The following is a 20,311-nucleotide window of genomic DNA, read 5'->3' as shown; positions in this document are numbered from 1 at the left end:
ATAGGGGCACAACAATATTAATAAGGGATACAACTACAATAGTAATGGGGTAATCACTAGTATTATAGGGACCTATCATGCCCCTCTCCTTCAAAAAAAGTGTTGTCCTCAACGCTTGAGTAGTTCTGGATGCTTCTGTATAAAATTCTCATCCTCCCATGTGGAATCTTCAACAGATAAGTTCTTCCACTTGATGAGATACTCCGAGATTAATTGATTTTATAGCTGTCGAGTCCTTGTTTCTGTGACTGCTTCCGGTTCTAATATAATTTTTCTTTCCTCGTCAAGTTCTGGCAACATTGTTTGAACTGGGAGCTTGTCGCCTATAACCTTCTTTAAACATGAAACATGGAAAACTGGGTGCACTTGAGACGCTGCAGGAAGCTCCAATTTGTATGCCATAGTACCAATCTTTTGCAACACCTTGTACGGACCATAATACTTTGGTGATAATTTATTATCCTTCTTAGCTTGCTTGAGGGACATTTGTTTATATGGTTGTAGCCGTAGGAATACCCAATCGCCTACATCAAAACTTCTTTCGCTGCAATGTTGATCGGCCTGTTGTTTCATTCTATTCTGCGCCAACACGAGGTTATCCTTTAAGAGTTGGAGGACTTGTTGTTGATGTTCAATGTGATGTTCCACTGCTTGAACCTTAGAATTTTCTCTTAAATATGATGTGATGGATGGTGGCTGATATCCATAAAGTGCCATAAATGGGGTCATTTTTGTTGATGTATGGAAGGAAGTGTTATACCACCATTCAACTAGAGGAAACCATTTGACCCATTGTGTCTGTTTATCAGATACAAAGCAACGAAGATATCCTTCCAAACATTTTTTTACTATCTCAGTTTGCCCATCAGATTGAGGATGATAAGATGAGCTATGAGCTAACTGAGTACCAAGACAAGAAAATAATTATGTCCAAAAATTTCCAGTGAAAATGGGATCTCTGTCACTTATAATAATCTTTGGGTTTCCATGTAGCTTTTGAATTGTTTCCATAAATGTAGTGGAAACTATACTGGCTTTCAATGGAAGTGATAATGCACAAAAGTGTGCATACTTGGTAAGTCTGTCAACTGCCACCATGATGACACTCTTTCCCTCAGACATGGGTAAACCTGTGATAAAATCCATTGAAACCTCCTCCCAACGTTGGCTTGGAATGGATAAAGGTTGTAATAGACCTGGGGTCTTAATTGTTTCAACTTTATTTTGTTGGCGAACCAAACATTCCGCCACAAACTTTTGAATATCTGATTTAAGGCCATCCCAAAAAAATTCCTTCTTAACCCTGTGGTAAGTTTTTAAAAATCCTGAGTGCCCTCCTAAGGGAGAAGTGTGCAATTCCATAAGAATATTTTGCTTGAGTTGCGAATTCTTACAGAGGTATAAGCGATCTTTGTACCATAACGAATCATTTTGCCAGCTAAATGTATCAGATGTGCTGGAATCTTGTTGTAACATTCGAATAAGTGCCCACACTTCTTCATCATTCTTCCACTCCTCCCTTGCTTCATTTATCCAATCTGGTTGGATAATAGAAATGGCGCACAACAACGCTTCCACATCCTCATCCTTTCTTGAGAGTGCATCTACCACCACATTTTGCTTCCCTTTTTTGTAGATGATTTCAAAGTCATAACCCAACATCTTTGTGACCCACTTTTGTTGCTCTTCAGAGAATAATCTTTGTTCTAAAAAGTATTTAAGGCTATCATGATCCGTTTTTACCTTGAAGTGTCTTCCCATTAGGTAGGGTCGCCATTTCTTAAGTACATGTAGTATTTCCAACATTTCCTTCTCATAAATAGCTTTGTGCAAAAACTTTTCCTTGATTGGACAACTTTCAAAAGCAATGGGTCTTTCATCTTGCATTAAAACAGCACCAATTACATTTCCTGAAGCATCACATTCCACGATAAAGGTTTTTGTGAAGTCTGGTGTAGCTAAGACCGGTGCTTGGCACATTGCCTCTTTGAGATGTTCGAAGGCCTTTGTTGCTTCTAGAGTCCATGAAAATGCATCTTTCTTCAATAATTTTGTTAGAGGTGCTGCTATTCTCCCATAATTATTAACAAACTTGCGATAATACCCTGTCAATCCGAGAAATCCTTGCAGATGCTTTATGGATGTGGGGATTTTCCATTCCTTAATGGCTTTAATTTTGCTAGGGTCTACCTTAACTCCTTCATGAGATACAATATGACCCAGATATTCCACCTCTTGTACTCCAAAGAAACATTTGGATCTTTTTGCATATAATTGTTTCTCCTCCAATAGTTGTAGCACCCTATCAACATGTTCAACATGATCATTCCAAGACTTGTTGTAGATTAGTATATTATCAAAAAATACTAACACAAATTTTCTAAGGAAGGGTTTGAAATTGGAATTCATCAAACCTTTAAATGTAGAAGGTGCATTGGTAAGGCCAAAAGGCATGACCAAAAATTCATAATGACCCTCATGAGTTCTAAATGATGTTTTTGGAATGTCTTCAGCCTTCATTCTGATTTGATGATATCCTGAACGAAGATCCAACTTGGTGAAGTAAATTGATCCATGCAATTCATCCAATAATTCATCAATGACAGGAATGGGAAACTTATCTTTAATAGTGAGCTTGTTGAGCTCCCTATAATCCGGACACATGCGCCATGATCCATCCTTCTTGTGCACCAATACTACTGGAGCAGAGAAAGAACTTTGACTAGGTTGAATTATACCAGCCTCTAGCATTTCTGCAACCATACGTTCAATTTCACTCTTTTGGGCATAGGGATATATGTACGGCCTGATGTTTGGAGGAACACTTCCTGGAATCAGATGAATAGCATGATCATGATCACGAATAGGTGGTAGACCTTTGGGAGTCTCAAATACCTTGGAATGATTGTCTAAGACTTTTTGGAGATCTGGAGAAATAGATGATTCCGATGTGGAAACATCTAGCGAACATAATTGTGCAATTACACCTCTTTGTTCCTTTTTTAGAAGCTTTGTCATACCGTTAGAGCTGATTATCTTTCCCGATTTCCCTGTAATACCCCTTAATTCAACTTCCTTTCCTTCCGTAGAAAATTTCATGAAGAGTTCTTGAAAATTAAAAGCTATTGTACCCAAGGATTGTAGCCATTGGACTCCTAGTACAACATCAACACCTCCCATTGGAATGGAAAGCATTGGGCTAGTAAATACATATTCTCCCATGGATAGCTTGATATTATGGCACTTTCCAGAGCAATTTGTCGTTCCTCCATTTGCAATCATCACTTGACACTCTGGTGCTGGATATAGGAAGCAATTCAATTCCTTTGCTACCATACAATGAATAAAATTGTGGGTACTTCCTGAATCAATCAACACTATTACTTTTTTCTTCTTGATTTGTCCTTCTATCTTGATGGTTTGAGGAGTGGTAATTCCAGCCAATGCATTACAAAGTATGATCGGATTCATTTCTTCTTGATCTAGGCTTTGTTCCTTGAGTATATCCTCTTCCTTTGACCTTTCTTACTCCTTTTCTTCTTCCTTTTCACAATCTATGTAGAATAATTTCTTCTTAGCACACTTATGACCTTTAGTGTATTTGCTATCACAACTGTAACAAAGCCCTTTTGCTCTTTTTTCTTCCAATTGTTGTGGTGTCAACCTTATAGGTTGTGGAAGGCTAGGGGTAACAACACTTCCATCTTTATAGTTGTGACTGGTATGCTTCCTAGTTGCCATAATTTTGCTTTCCATTTTTCTTGCTAACTTGAATGCCTTTTTTAATGAATCAAGTTCCCAAAGTCGAACATCATGTTGGATATTATTCTTTAAAGTCCCTATGAACACTTCAATCCTATGCTCCTCTGGAACATTTTTTACCCTTATGTTCAATTTTTGGAACTCCTCAATGTGCTCAATGATTGAACCCTTTTGTTTGAGACTTATCAATTGCCTAAAAAAAGTGTTGCTTTTTGTATCCTCATAATGTGCTGTCAATTCTTCCGTAAAAATTGCCGAAGTGATAATTTGTTTACAAGAGCAAAGCCATTGATACCATACAAACTGATTTGGTTCCAAATATAAAGTTGCAATACGTACCTTTTGTGTGTTTTGCACGTTATTGAGATCGAAAAATTGCTCCATCTGTAATATCCATGTTGCGGGATCCTTGCCATCAAACTTCCTCATATCGATTTTTGGAATATGGTGGGTCTTCGATCCAACATTAGAGTCTATAGAATCATGATTAACATTTCTTTTGTTCTCATCATGCGTTTTCTTTACTACCCTTTCACCATTAGTGACCATTTCTTGTAGCAACTTATTCATATTTATCTTCAATTCTTCCATGTATGTCTTCAAATCTATCTTCAAATCGTCCATCTTAGCTTCCACGTCATTCATCTTAGCTTCTACGCCTTTCTTTAAACAATCCATCTTAGCTTCTACGCCTTTCTTTAAACTATCCATCTTAGCTTCTACATCTTTCTTTAAATCATCCATCTTAGATTCTGTTCCTTTTTGTGCAAGTGACACTTGTTGCACTTGGTCTCGTAATTTTGATATATCATGTTGCATTTCTTCCTCTTCTTCATGAGTCATGCTAGAGCTTTCAGGTTGCCTACTAGGTGTTTGCATTTTCTTTCCCCGAGGCATCAATTACCGATAATAATGCTTTACTATCCCCTTTGAATTCCTTCAAACTAATTTTTCAAACCAAGCTTATGCAAAAATTTAAAAAAAACTACACACCTTTTTTCACTTTGTAGGAGCCTGATATTGAATCTGATGTATCTCTGTAATTTCGGATCATCTAGTTCTGAAATTGTGACCTGTAGTAGCCCTCCGCGTCTTCTTTCCAATGCCACTAGTCTGATCCAAATTGGATTCTCCAAGAAAGAGTTATGCACAATCTCCCACAGTGACTTGATTATAGACTAGTTCAGTAGAGCGAACTTGTACGACATGCCACGAGTCACTGTTTTGACTTTTGGCTCTAAAAAATATATACAAGAAACTACAGTCCGTCCTCTTTCTGTACTTTCTTATGCAATTTCAATCCAATGCTCAGAAAGAAAGTTATGACGATTTTCCCCAGGTCACCTATTTGGAATGTAATTCAGGAGTCTGCAAAAAGACCAACTTCCTCAGATCATATCTCCGCAAATATAGCGCGAAAAGCTCTAAAATTTGGACCCGAGATTCAGCGCAATTTCTTCTCAAATGGGTTTTTTTTAAGCTTCTGAAACGTCGAAAAAAAAAAGTTATAGCGAAAATTCCACGATGGCCTGTTTGGAGCAACGAAACCCTAGAATCCAAAGCTCTGATACCAAATGTCATGAAACCAGCTCAAGAAAAAGATAGAAAAGATAGATCAACGCCTTAGAATTCAGCCTCTTCGAGGGGGCAACCTCCTTTACATTACATAAATGAGCAATTATTGGATGATTCAAATGACAAAACCTACTTTCTATATATAGGAGTCTAAGGAGTCACAATATAACCCAGCTGACCTAACAATAATAATATAAAGCCACAAAAATAACAATAGAAGGATTCTATGGGGCACAGTAATAAAAATATGGGGGCAATAGGGGCACAACAATATTAATAAGGGATACAACTACAATAGTAATGGGGTAATCACTAGTATTATAAGGACCTATCAATAACTCAAACGAACAGCCAACTAGAACAGAAACTGAAGCCATACTTAAGCTTCATCTTCGAAAGCGATTCAAACTAAACACGAATGCAAAACGGTGAGCGACAAACCCTACAGAAACCTAAAGACCCTAACTATAAATTGATGGATTTTAAGAACCAGAGCTTACCGGCAGAGGGTTGCCACATTTTGAGGCCGAACCCATAAGGAATTTGCGTACCCAAGTCGAGCCATTGACCTGCATAAATCAAACAGAGCTCAGTCAGTCTACCTATACATTGAGACCTGAAAATTGAAGCAGAATAGAAGCAGAAGGAATATATAACTTACCTGAATGCGACCGGACCAAGGAGTTCGCAGAACAGAGCCGCTGACAAACCGAAGGAGCCTGAGACAGAAGGAGCAGGCTTGGTCAGTGTCAATGCCAGAGGAAGGTCGAATTAAATCAAGGAGAGGATTTTTTAGTTGTTTGTAGCCGTGGAAGACCATCACCCAGTTACCTGAGTTCATGGGCACCAGAAGTTAACTGATTTGCATACCGAGCAGAGACAAAGGCAATAGCAATGACAGTAAGTGACAATCATCGGACGAGAGACCTTATTCTATAACCAAACCACAGAGGAACGAGAGCACGAGATCAAGAAACTTACTGTGTGAAAAGAGTTCGAGCAGGCACACCTCTAGAGCCAGGGCAGGCTCGTGCCACAGGAGAAGTCCACAGACAACCGCATCAACAAGTTTGGAAGGTCGACATTCGTCTACAACCATATCCAAAGAGAAACCAGAGATTTCCATATGCGCCAGAGCAAAAGTCATACAGAGTGACAAACAAACCCTGGTAGAGCCACTCAATAGAACAGAACCATCGTGAATGACCGGGAAGCAAAACCATTTTGGGCAAAGACCAAACGGAGGGAACCAGGCCCGAGGACCGTAGATGGGAATTGAATAACGCATTAAATCATTCCCACTTTCCAAAGCAAAATGTCTATTATCCACATACATACAACCGCCGGAAACAACAAACAAACACACCACGTCATAAGGCCCGAAACAGGTGTAAAGTCGAGGCTACGTGGAAGTGTGGGCTGGGTCACATCAGAGTGGTATCAGAGCAGTTGTTTATGTTAGTAGGAGGAATGAAGAGAGGAAGGCGTGGTCGTGGCAAAGGTGCTCGAAGATTGGCAGAGGAAGGATTAAGAGAGGAGATCAGAATTCTTGCTGCCCACTTGGAGGCAGTAGAGCCAGGGAGATGCAAAGATCCGGAAATAGGCGATGAAAGTGAAGAGGAAACTGAACCAGCAGCAGATGGACCAGAAGGTGAAAGCCCAGAAGCGAGATTGTTGAGATCTGTTTTAGTGGCAAGAAGTAAACCCAAACCAGAACTCCCGACTTATGACAGTAGCCTGTCTATCGAAGTTTTACTGGATTGGATCAGCGAGATGGATAAGTATTTCGAGTGCGAGGAAGTCAGTGAAGACTACAGAGTTAGGTTCGTTGTGACGAAATTGAAGGGACATGCAGCCCTGTGGTGGGATAGTGTCCAGAACAAGAGGAAAAGATTGAGCAAGTTGCTGATTAAAACCTGGTCAAGGATGGTGGCCAAGTTAAAGGGCAAATTTTTGCTGAAGGACTATCAGATTGCAATGCATAGGCAGGTGCAGAATCTGAAACAAAAAGGATTGATGGTAAGGGAGTACATGGAGGAGTTATATCGAGTGAATTTGTGAGCCGGATATACAGAGGATACATCAAAAAGAACAACCAGGTATGTCAATGGGTTAAGGTTAGATATTTTGGATGAAATCAGTATATTGTCTCTGAAAAACACTGAGGAAGCATATTAGAATGTGATGAAAGCTGAAGAGAAAATTACCAGAAGGCAGAATGCCCGGAGAGGATGAGGAACCGGTAGGGGAAAATGCCAGTCATATGGCAGAGGCCAGACTGCTAGTAGCAATGAGGAAGGCAACAGTTCCAAAGCTTTCGGATCAGCAAACATAGGTGATAGCATGAGAGGCAATAGGTCATCCCAGCGAGGCAGGGGAAATGGCCGAGGTAGAGGGGCTGGTTATCAGTGTTACAGATGTCATAAATGGGGACACTGATCGTTTGAATGTCTAGAAGCATATCAAGCTGGACAGCGGGGTGCATATGCGGCACAACCAGAGGAAGCAGCGACACCTCCCCAAGAAGCAGAAAATGCTCCAGAGACAAGGGAAGCTTTGGTGTTGCACAAGGTGTTGTTAAAACCAGTCAAGGAGGTCACCGAACAGACACAACGGAAGGCTTTGTTCAGAACAATTTGTAAATCACGAGGTAAGTGTTGTAAATTAATTATTGATAATGGTAGTACTGATAATTTAGTGTCCACAGAGATGAACAGTGCGAGGTGGAATTTCAGATAGGCAGATATAAGGATAAAAATGTTTGTGACATCATGCCGATGGATGTATGTCACATACTACTTGGCAGGCCTTGGCAGTACGATAGGAAAGTGGTACACGATGGATTGTTTAAGCGGGGCAACATATTTCTCTAAGATAGTCTTGAAGAGCTAGTACCATCAAATTCGGATACAAGAGGGGGACGAATGGAAGACAACCTTTAATACGAATGAGGCTCTGTACGAATGGCTGGTCATGCCATTTGGGCTGAGCAACGCACCCAGTACATTCATGAGGTTAATGAATGAGATGCTGAAGGAGTACATCGGGAAGTTTGTGATAGTATATTTGGATGACATACTTATTTTCAGCAGGACAAGGGAAGAACACCTTCAACACGTATGGAAAGTGCTGGAGAAATTACAGCAGAATAAACTACTAATAAATTTGAAGAAATGTACCTTTCTGCAGAAGGAATTGATTTATTTGGGGTTTGTAATAGCAGAGAATGAACTGAAGATGGATCTGGAGAAGGTGGCAGCGATAGTGAATTGTCCATCTCTGAAAAATTTATTTGAGGTACGTAGCTTTCACGGATTAGCAAGTTTTTACAGGAAATTTATAAAGAATTTTAGCTATATTTGTGCACCTATGTTGGACACCATTAAAAAGGCCAACCAACCTTTTCGATGGACGAAGGCAGTGGAGAGAAGTTTCTAGTTGTTAAAGAAAAAGATCACTGAGAGGCTGATCCTGAGATTACCAGATTTCAAGAAGTTATTTCGGGTTCGCTGTGATGCTAGCGGGATAACAATTGGAGCTATACTCAGCCAGGAGGATAAGCCTGTAGCATTTTTCAGCGAGAAGCTGAATGACAGTCGACAGAAATATTCGTCGTATGATAAGGAGTTCTACGCTGTTATACAGGCCTTAAAACACTGGAGGCATTATCTATTGGGAAATGAATTTGTGTTGTTTTCAGATAATTCTGCACTACAGTATATAATGCAATAGCACAAGCTGAACCACAAACACGCCAAATGGGTGGAGTATTTGCAGAGTTTCAACTTCGTATTGAAGCATATTAGCGGGCAGGCCAACAAGGTGGCGGATGCACTAAGTAGGAAAGCTTTACTTCTGCAGGAAAGCACTGTACAGGTGCTGGGTTTTGAGCACTTACAAGACTTATACCAGACTGACACAGATTTTAAGGAGGCCTATGAGGCATGTCAGAATCCCTTAGTGAGAGATAACAGTCCTTGGTTGGATTACACAGGGGAAGTTGCTGTTTAAGGGAGGACAGCTGTGCATACCTGACTGCTCGATGAGGGAGAATATTATTCGAGAGAAGCATAGTGGAGGTTTGGCCGGACATTTCGGCATGGACAAGACACTCGAGCAGTTCAATCATTTCTACTTTTGCCCAAAGATGCGGAGAGATGTACAACGATTTGTGGCCAGATGCAAAGTGTGCCAGTTTGCAAAGGGTCACAGTCAAAACACAGGACTGTATATGCCGTTACCTGTTCCAGGCAGACTGTGGGACTCAGTCAGCTTGGACTTTGTCTTAGGTCTACCTAAGACACATCGAGGTTACGACTCGGTAATGGTAGTAGTGGACAGATTTTCAAAAATGGCGCATTTTATTCCTTGTAGAAAAACCAGTGATGTCATCCACGTGGCCCACTTGTATTTCAATGAGATTGTCAAGTTACATGGATTGCCTAAATCTATCCTTTCGGACAGGGATGTGAAGTTCACGGGACACTTTTGGCATACCTTGTGGAAGAAAATGGACACACAGCTAAGTTACAGTTCTGCATATCACCCACAAACCGACGGGCAAACAGAGGTTGTAAACAGGAGTTTGGGAAACCTTCTACGAAGCCTGGTTGGAGAGAATTTGCGGATGTGGGATCGAGCGCTTGCATAGGCAGAGTTCGCTTATAACGACTCGCCTAACCGCAACATAGGTTTCAGCGCATTTCAGATCCTGTACGACATGCATCCTCGCTGAGTGCATGAACTACGGGATGTTGGACTACAGGAAAGGCGAAGCGCAGATGGAGAAGATTTCACTAACGCGATGAGAGATTTGCATGAACAGGTAAAAATTAAATTGCAGGACAACAACTTAAAGTATAAACAACAAGCATATTTGAAGAGAAGGGAAGTACAGTTTAACGTGGGGGATGAAGTCCTTGCGCATTTACGCAAAGAACACTTCCCTAAGGGTATGTACAATAAATTGAAGTAAGTATTGAGATGACTAGCACTTCTAACATGTGGCTTGAGTAGTTGCGACCCAGGGTATCTAAGCTATCAAAATCACCCAAGGATCGCCACCTGCCTGGGCCACACAAACTTTTAACATTATTGGATTTTTTTGCGCAAAGTTTCAAACCAATAACCTTTTCACCACGAAGTGTCTTAATAGAATATCCCGTCAACATCTATTCTACTCCCCTTGTATCATTTGAAATGAGGTTGTTAATTCCTACATGAATTTAACATTGAAAAATGAATATTAAAATAAAACACAAAAATCAAATATTATCTCTACCCTTCAATTTCAATATATCTACCTATCAATATAATTAATAATAAAAAAACAAAATTGTTACTTACCATTTTTAATTAACATATTAAAATATATATATATGCTTTAAGAGTAGTTGTAGTCTAACTACACTGCTTTTTTACCCTAAAAATCATGAAAATTCAGATCATATTTTAATAAAATCGTGAAGGAATTTTTCTAAATCCAAGTTATAACTCTAAAATTTCAATATCTTGAATTTTTTAGAGGTTTTTGATGGTGCTGAATCCATTTCCACCATCAAAAACAAAATGTAAACACTGCTACTGCAATTTTTTTTGATTTTTTTTGCCTAAATTCCAATTATTTTTGACGATCCAAATAATTCCTACCCTTCCTTAAAAGGATATAAACTCATCGCCATCAAACCTTCAGCGATGACTTCGTCCTATGAAACCGTCAGCGATGACTTCGTCCTATGAAACGAAAATCGTTTCCAATGACTTCACTCTTTCAATATAAATTAAAAAAAACCTAAAGGAAAACCAAGTAAAACATCCGTCCCGTCCAAGTCTGGTGGACGTTAAAACCGTCAGCGATGACTTCATCCTATGAAACAAAAATCGTTTCCAATGACTTCACTCTTTCAATATAAATTAAAAAAAACCTACAGGAAAACCAAGTAAAACATCCGTCCCGTTCACTCTTTCAATATAAATTAAAATAAACCTACAGGAAAACCAAGTAAAACATCTGTCCCGCCCAAGTCTGGTGGACGTTAATATTTAATTTGGTGTCATTTCATTTATAACTTTAACAGGGTATTGGATCGACCCTGTCAGAACTGCAAACATCGAGCTGAGAGGAGCTTTTCGGATAGTCCAAACAGGATCTGCAAACTACGAGAGTAGGTGAGCCTTCCTGGCACCTGCCATTCCACCCCGTACAGACGACATTTTCGCTCACGCATATATTGCACATATGCCTTGTGACCTGCATTTAGGCGTTGTAGTGAAGTATCAGTTAAGGAAGAAATAATGATAACACGCATGCCAGGATGCTTTAATATTTGAAAAGTGAACATGGTTTTCTGGCTGTTGTATGAGTTAGAACAGACCGCATCTCAGGCTTTGTGAAATATATACCATAAATTAAAAAACAGTGAATGAAATATTTTGTTTTGTTTTGTTTTGTTATGTTATGTTATTCGAGGATTACTTTCAGATATATTGGAAGTTGCAGTGGCAACTTGCAATTTCAGCATCAAGTGTTTTATTATGAGGTTTTGATGTTGTCTACAAGCTACGGTCAAACGGTCAAAGATGTAAGGTTTTTGATCAGTTTAGGGCGTCTTACTGAGATTACAAGCTGTTATGACATATTCTGTATTCTGTTTATGCCAGTACAAAGACATAATGATAAGGTCAGTATAAGACATCTTGATACCCCTGCATTTATACATTGTTGGGAATGTGTGGAGCAGAATGGGAACAGGGCCAATAATGCATAAACCGTTGCCTAACCCATGTCCGGAATCCTTGTTTGATGTTTTTTCTTTCATTGTATTATTAAAACAAGTTTAGCCGTGATTATGAGTGAATTTGTAAGCGGACGCACTGTGATGATAGAAAATTCTCAAGAAAGTAGCGTGGATTTCCCAAGCTATGATGCAACTATGGTTGCCAAATAAGCATGGATTTACATTGTGAGCTTTGAGGTTCTCTAGCTCAAACTCGGCAGGGATGCTCTTGCATTAAATAATTTATATTGTTCATAGAATTTAATCGAGTTGAAAAGTGAAGGAACCTTTGAATGCCAAAATGAGAAAGATATAATGCGTTCGGTTTCGTCCAAGTCTGAGGACAAGAAGAGTCAATTAAATGTTTGGATATTCATTATCTAGTTTTATTGTAGGCTCTCTTATCGCTCAAACTTTATCCTAGTAGGAAAAGTACCAACCTCTATAGTAGAGCCTAGAGGAACAACATTGTAATGTCCCAAACGGGATATTTTGCTAAATTTGCAGAAATCGAACTCAACATAAATTTTATCATTAAATTATCATTCATTTAACAAAAGATTGCCATTTAAAATAAAACAAACAAAGTACTGCAATCCAATGCAATCCAATGACGCAATGAATAGGAAAATTCTCAACTTTTATTATAATGGATAAACTGGGGTTACATGCATATACAATCAAAATAGATGAGATAAATGCTAGCCTCGAAGATAATCTGCTGCACTGCATCGACCTCCAAAACTGAACTGAACTGCCATTGCTAAGCTCTCTTGTGAATTTTGGATGAATTCACCAAGGGGAGATGGGTGCTTGCCCAATCTCACTAAATCACCTGAGGGTTTCCGTCCTGAGGCTACCAAGGAAGTAGAGAACCGAGTTCCCAACCTCTCATACAAGAAGAAATATCAAATCTAAGATATTTTCTAATGGCCTCCTCCTTTTTTTATAGATCTGATGGACCCCTCTAGAAGCTCCTATTTTATTATTATTTTAATCATTGAGCACATTTCCCTTAATTAAAATATTCTTTTTAATGTGGGAAAATGGTAAATTGGCCACCATGTTTTCTCAGGTTGTTGAAAATCACTTCTAATTATCCCATCCTATAGATCTCCTCATTACACTAAGGTGTTCTACCAAGTCTTCCTCCCAAAATGCCACCTTAAGTGTAATTAATTGAGTCATCCCCATTAATAATTTTTTTTTTGAAAGTTGTCAGAATGCAACGGAACAAAAGGCAAACTGTGCAGATGATGAAATATACCAAGCGAACGCCATCAGACCTCAAAAAAACTCCTCAAGATCCCTCCAAAAGCCCTTGGGCCCACCAATGACGCCAACCTGCACCTGTGACTTGTTTGCCCCCAACTCTGAAAGTCCATCCTAACCATGCCATAAGGAACACTGGAAAAAGGAACATCACAAATCCTTCGCCCCAAGATTGCTTTCCCTCAAGCAATCCATATCTGTCGACAAATCTGGCAGTCTCGTGTAGTTGAGAATCAATACCTGGATCCCATACAAACCACTGGGTGATACCATACCTCCGTGCCACCCAACCAAGAATAGATCCCTCAATGCCTGGATCCCAAACTAAACTCTGACTCGACTTGCCATCAACAGATTCTCCCGGATCCTAGTGCCACCATGGCCACTCATCAACACCCGTATCCCATGGCTCTAGTTGTGCTCTGTCTCCAGCTATGGCTGTTGCTCCCTCAACTGAATACCAACTCGTCACCTCTCTCCAATCCAACCTCTGGCATAGGCCGAGGTCAACCCCTCTTTGTTGATGCTGGGCTAGTGCTACTGAAATGCTGATGAGCTGTCAGTCCACATCCCACTGCCCACTGAAACATTGTAGTAACCCTCTCATCTAAGGGCTCTTGCTGTACTATGCCCCAGACTAAGGATGATACTCCATCAAAAGGATACCAACTCATGATCTTTCGCCAATCTAATGTATGGACACTTGTGCAAGGAATAAGTCTACTAGGCTGACACTGCTCCTTGCTCAACTCTGTGAAAATTCGAGAATCCCACTCGAATCTACTATTGCAACAACTGATTAAACTTCCCCTATTTGTTAATTACTGAAACAAATTATTCACTGCTTCCTACAACAAATATCGAAGCTAATACAAGTGCAGCGTTCACTTAATTAATTAATTTGCCCAAAACAAAAACAAAACAATAGAGAAAAATCCGCACAAGTGACACAATATTTTTGGACAAATGTCCTTGGAAAAACCCAATGTGGGAAAACCGGTGCAACAGCTCTGAGGGTTTTATATTATTATGCAGTAGTTTCTGAATACAACTCTGGATGCCCTTCTACTAATCCAGTTACAGAGAAATAAACTAGCAGAAAAAATTTAGTGAGATTACCTCACTCTACTCGAAATTTTCCAGTTGTTCTAGCAACTGAACCAACCGTCCCTGACTATCTCTGCGATGGCCCTGCGTCAGCCTCAAAAGCAGTTTCCAGCCCTCTCGGCTCAGAAATGTCAGCTCCCCCAGCAAACTTGGACTTCTGCGCTGAAGACTGCACAAATTCTGCGTGAGCCCTCCTGGCTCAACGTCAAGCTCTATGTGGGCCCTTCTGGCCCAGCGTCAACCCCTCCCGGGTCTGCGCTGCCTCCTCTTGGTGTCTCTTTGCCTCTCTGCCGCGTATCTTGGGCTTTGGAGAAGATACTCCAAACCAACTATCCCTGCCCCTCATTGCAACAACTCACTATCGAAATTCTTCCGGCAGCTCCTCTGCTCTGCTTCAAAAATCGAACTTTTGAACTTTGTGTGTCTTTCCAAGTGACCCTCAAGACTCCTTCAATAATATCCTCGTTGACATTCAACGACCCAGATTAGAAGCAAATCAATGGCTAAGATCATTTATGCTTGATCCTCGTCTTCTTCTAAAAGTTACACCCACAGTTTATATTAATACCCTTTAATTATTTTATTTTCCTAAGTTTAGACTTAGGGTCCCTTTAAAAATAATTAATTATTTTAATGCAACTGTTTCTGGGTTCTTTGGAAAACATGTGCCTAAGTCTCTCTGCAAAATTTGAGACTTAGAACACATCCGATGCTACCAGAAATCAACAAACTCTTGATGCTCTGCTCGACCAAACAAAATCTGTCCAAGAAATCCTGCCCCTCTCTCTATGATGGGCAAAAGTGGGCAAGTTATGCTGCAAGCCTTGTCTATGTACTCCTGGAGAGGGGTGTTCCCTGAAAGTACTACAACTCGGCCATTTGCCAGTGCATCTACCTGCATCTCATCAGTGGGTAGGCCCAAAAATGAATGCACCATCATCTCAAAAGGATTCTCCCTCATCTGACTGGAAACTCCATGCTCCTCCAGTCTACAAACCTCCTGCAAATCTATCCTGTCAAGTTCCAGCACCTCCTGATGACAAGTGTCCGTAAAGACTGCCACCCTACTCGCTGTTTGTACATTCGTCCGCTCCTCATCAATGATTGGTTGCTCATCCTCCTCCATCAAGGGCTCAACATGAACGCCCAACTGGCTCTCTGCAAACGGCTCATCATGGACACTGTGCACATCAACCTCCTCAACTGACCCATGCTCCTCTATGTGCTCTCCATGTTGAGTGGTCAGTCCCTCATCTGGAAAATTTGTCCTTAGGACAATCTGGTGCTCATCATACTCCTCCATCACACATGGATGCATATCCGGGCTGCTATCATCAACTTCCCATGACTGCTCATGCTCCTCAGAGGTACCCTCATAAGAACCCGTGGACTCAACCATAGAAGAATCCTCATCTTAAAGGTCAGAAGAAATCTCCTCCTGATCTACCCCTGTCATCTCCTCCGCATCACTCAAGCATGAGTGGTCAGGTCCCCAAGGTTCCTTGTAGATGATGCAAAGACTCTTCCTCAACTCATTCCTACTACATGGTTGGTCACCATAAATCCACTGCAACTCCTCCTGGGTCAACCATCTCTTGAACAATCCAATGTTCTGCTCAACTACCCTTTCGGCTAGTTCATAGGCAACAGGTGAAACCAACTGTTCCTCCCTCCAAATGGCCAACAACTTAGACTACAACTTCCTGCAAATGGCATCCTGGACTCCCATACATGAGGACAAAATGGACTGCATGTGTGATATGACTGTATCAGGATGATGTTTCCTAACGCTGAAAAAGCATTGGAACATCTGCAAGATCAAATCATCACACTCCAGCTCAAACATGAGGTCATAAGATCTAACCAAGGCCATGACTTCTAGAATCTCCAACCTATATCCAAAGGTAGGACCCTCACTGTTATGTAGATCCTGAAATGTCTCCACTATCAGTTTGAAGATTCTGCTCATAATTTCATCACTGTAAGGAGGTATGGGTGTGGTCAGCATCATGATACTACTAAGACAAGAGACAACTGGAAGTTTGACCCCTACACAAGGATGCTCCAAAAATTTGTGTTGTATGAGAGCAAGCATAGCTGGTTTTAGAGCCCAAATCAAGCTCTTCCCATTTGACTGATGCACCTTGGAGAGGAGTCAAGCAAGTTCTTCTAGTTTGAGAAGGGCTTTTGTTGTAACCCCCATGCATCTCAAATCTGTTCCAAGTGCATAATTTCTGGGTCCTAATTCATGTTCTTCTTGTGGTTGCTTTTGTTGTAGAATAGAAAGTATCCCCTTGGAAAGGGATCTGTTGATTGTTGCTACTATCTTATTAAGGGCTTTTTTGAAGATTTCATCCATGGTTTAGTCCAATGAAGTCAAGTACATCAAGCTGACAAGACTTGACAATAGAAATAATGACCAGACCTCTCACATATACCTCAACGCAATATATCAACAACACATAGCAACATTACCTCAAGGGCATACAACCATACAAATAGTAATTGTTCATCAACAACATGATTATCAAAATAACTTAGTCCAATATGTCAACAAGATATGGTCTAAGCAAAATAAACCCTTAGCTACCAACAACTCATTCCCTGGCTTAGCATACAAATCTTAACATGTTAACAACAACAAGACTCCTAAATGCAATGACAACCCTAAGAAACACCCCTAATACACTCATTCACTAATGTCTAAGTAAGCAAATAACTCATTGAACACCTTGAGAGTAGATTAACAAACAACAAAAATAATTTCAGAGAAAGTACAAGCAACATATCATGAACCTGGACCTCCTGCAAGTGATCAGTTCGCCCTCTATTCAACAAAGAATTTGTTCTTCAGGTGACTAGGCAACATATAATCAAGCAATTAATATGGGTCAACTTCAATCCCTTCATTAGCAGTCACAAAATTGGCTAGTCACCTGAAGACCAACTTCAATCCCTTCATTAGCAGTCACAAAATTGGCTAGTTACAAGTTGGATTCCTGCACCTGTGACCTGTCTGCACCCAACTCTGAAAGTCCATCCTAACCATGCCATAAGGAACACCAGAAAAAGGAACATCACAAACACGCAAGCTACCTTTACCCTATGAGGAAAGGTACCAACCTCTATAGTAGAGCCTAGAGGAACAACATGCAGTTACCGATTGTCACCTTAGTAGCCTTGCCACACACTTCAGACCTATGTCAGATGGTTTGGGTTTGAGTTCAGGTTCAATAACAATTAGGTTCAATTTGAGTTTCTATAATGTTTGTGTTAATTTTGAGATAACATGTTCTCTGCTTAGATCAGTTACCATGATAGCCCAATTTATATTTATAATTCTTTCTTTTGCAATCACATAGATCATCATACTAACTGAAGAAAGAACGTAAACTACAAATGCAGAGAGCAAGCCAAGACAAGAGAACACAAAATTGGCTCAATCCAGGGAAAAACCCTAATATGGGGAAACCCTTGATCAATCTTCTTATTATAAATATCAAGTGCTCAGTAGAGAGAGAGTACAATAAGTCAAAGTAGACTTGCCAAATAGCAGATAAATAGATAGCCCAAAATGTAGTCCTGAAGGAGACAATTTTTCCCAGGTATTAAACTGTTGTAGAAGTATGATTTGATTAGGGTTGCTAGTATTCCACATTATCTTGCTTAATATTCTCCAAACGGTCTTCTAACAACAGAGGTTTGGCTTCCTCTGCCTCAGAGCCAACTCGCTGTTTTGTAGGGCTAATTTCGAGCCCCGAAATCACCTCACGACACCCTAATCTGTGCCAAATAAGGTCTGCAACTTACTTGTAGTTTCTTCTAGGTTGCGGCTTCATGAAACAGGGCTGAACTACTTCAAACCAAGCTGAAAACGTGCCCAAGTCTACTCAGAGAAAGCGGCTTCCTTTTGCTGCCCTTCAGGACCTTAAAGAGATACTAAACCCATACTAATCTGCCCAAAAATAGCCTCAGACTATATAAATTGGGTTGTCCTTTTGTAGCTGAGCAGTCTTCAAACTAACCCAAACAACCCTAGATTTGCCCTTGATATCCATGCTAGAGAACTTCCTCTGCTGCGACCAATTTAGAGAAAATAGAGAGAGAATGGATGTGCTAAATTGAGGGTGGAGGCACCCTTATTTATACAATTCGGTAGGGGTCAAGAGACGCGTCTATTGGACATGTTGAGCCGACATAGAGATAAGGTCGACCTTGGTAATTTTCATGTTAGCGAATAAATTCAAAAACCCACTTCTACTTATCTAAATTTAATGATCTTTAGATCGATTTTGGTCCTCTCAAAGAGAGGAATCTAATGCCATAATTATCATCTTAAAAGGAGCTGCCCAAAGTGGAATTTGGCCCTAGTTGCCAATTTTAACAGTGTGCCATTAGGTTTGGCGCACGTGCTCTCTCTCTCACTTTATATATATATATATATATAATGGTTGCACCCAAAGAGACTTTACTAAAAATGTTCTTGTTACTGGGGCATAGATAAGTGGATCAAAGCCCACCCCATGTCCTCCTTTTAAAAATATGATGTGGTCAATCTGCCTTTGATATGCACTTTCAATTTAGGAAGTATGAAATTTTTTAGGGGAAAAAAAGTGTGGAATAATAAGAAATTAGTTGACTTGTGAGGAGTAACACGAGCAAAGTTCCAAGCTCAAGCTAAAGATGGCACAACCACAGAGTGATACGAGGCTTCGAGGTTTCAAGTTGGAGAGGGGATGCGGCTTGGTGATTACTGATGGTAAGAAATAATCAAGAGGGTTTGAGTGCATGTAATGTGAAAAGTTGAAAACCAGTAGAGTTGGGTTTGAGGTGTAGCACGGTAAGAATCTAAGACTGTGTGTGGTGCGGTGGGAATATCGCAGCCTGATTTTTACCTCAAAATAATTAAACCTTAAATATTTACATCGAACCTTTAAAAAATGTTTTAAATTTGCTTTAAAATTCATTCTGAGGTTTGAATTTGAATATATTCAAATTCATTCAAGTTCAGTCTTGAGGCTTGGCTTTGGCATTCACAAACTTGAATGAATTTTAAATTCTTTTTGAGGTTCATCGACTTTTGACCTCAAGGTTCAAGTTTGACAAACACTGTGACATAGCTTCAGACCAATGAAAATGTAAGCTACCGTAGCTTGAGGGGAATCCTTATGTCAACTTAAGCCTAGCCATTTTGTAAGGGTGAAGGAGCTAAGATTATGTTAATGTAATGAACAAAGTTCGTATACACAGCAGAATAATTAGAAGATTTGGTATATGTAAATATCCATAATAGGACAATAATATATTTATGTAAGAGATGTATAAAATATATGAGATGTTTACAAATGAGGGTGAGGGCCTGCTTATATACCTAGGCAGGTACCCTTTCACAAACGGTCATGTCCTTAGAGACATGCCTCTTCACTATTAATTACTAGTTAATTAATCATTAATCATTATTATTATTATTTATATCATTTGTATTATATATATATATATTATTTATAATATTGTCTTACTCTTCAAAAAGCTTTGTCCTCAAAGCTTATTGCTGACAAGGCGTATCCTCTTGTTTCAACAAAATTCGTTTCAATTATATTCGATTCAGGAAATAAAGGAAGGAAGATTTCCAGAAACCTCATTAACTTATGTTCCCGTGCTACTTAGAATTAAGGGGACTTTTGCAGGAAAATATATTACTATTTCTATCTCTCCCACCGAAGAAGAAAATTTTGTAAACCCTAACCTTGCTAACCAATTGGTGATTCTCGAGTGAAATGTTATCGAAAAATTAGACTGCTGGAATAAAAGATAATATG

The 20,311-nt window shown here is 39.9% G+C and overlaps 1 protein-coding gene across 3 annotated transcripts in view; it reads left to right on the top strand.

Moving 5' to 3' along the window:
• Window positions 1-11,346: 11,346 nt before the first annotated feature.
• Window positions 11,347-20,311, top strand: part of LOC149162866 (putative cinnamyl alcohol dehydrogenase 1) — a 410,094-nt gene continuing 401,129 nt past the window's right edge. Inside the window, exon 1 of one of the 3 annotated variants that reach the window (XM_089437422.1) lies at window positions 11,347-11,501. Coding sequence is in view for 1 of the 3 variants with exons in the window: in XM_089437420.1 (XP_089293546.1) it covers window positions 12,010-12,017 (8 nt within the window). In the remaining 2 variants the exon portion in view is untranslated. Of the gene's footprint in view, window positions 11,506-11,996; window positions 12,018-20,311 lie in introns of those variants that run through there. The other 2 variants (XM_089437421.1, XM_089437420.1) reach the window with 2 other exon arrangements.

The sequence above is a fragment of the Pinus tabuliformis genome, chromosome 5_2, assembly GCF_031772625.1.
Source record: "Pinus tabuliformis cultivar Carrire ecotype Pingquan chromosome 5_2, CPIR1, whole genome shotgun sequence".
In the NCBI taxonomy this organism is placed as follows: Eukaryota; Viridiplantae; Streptophyta; class Pinopsida; order Pinales; family Pinaceae; genus Pinus; species Pinus tabuliformis.
This window is presented reverse-complemented; position numbering and strand designations above follow the sequence as displayed.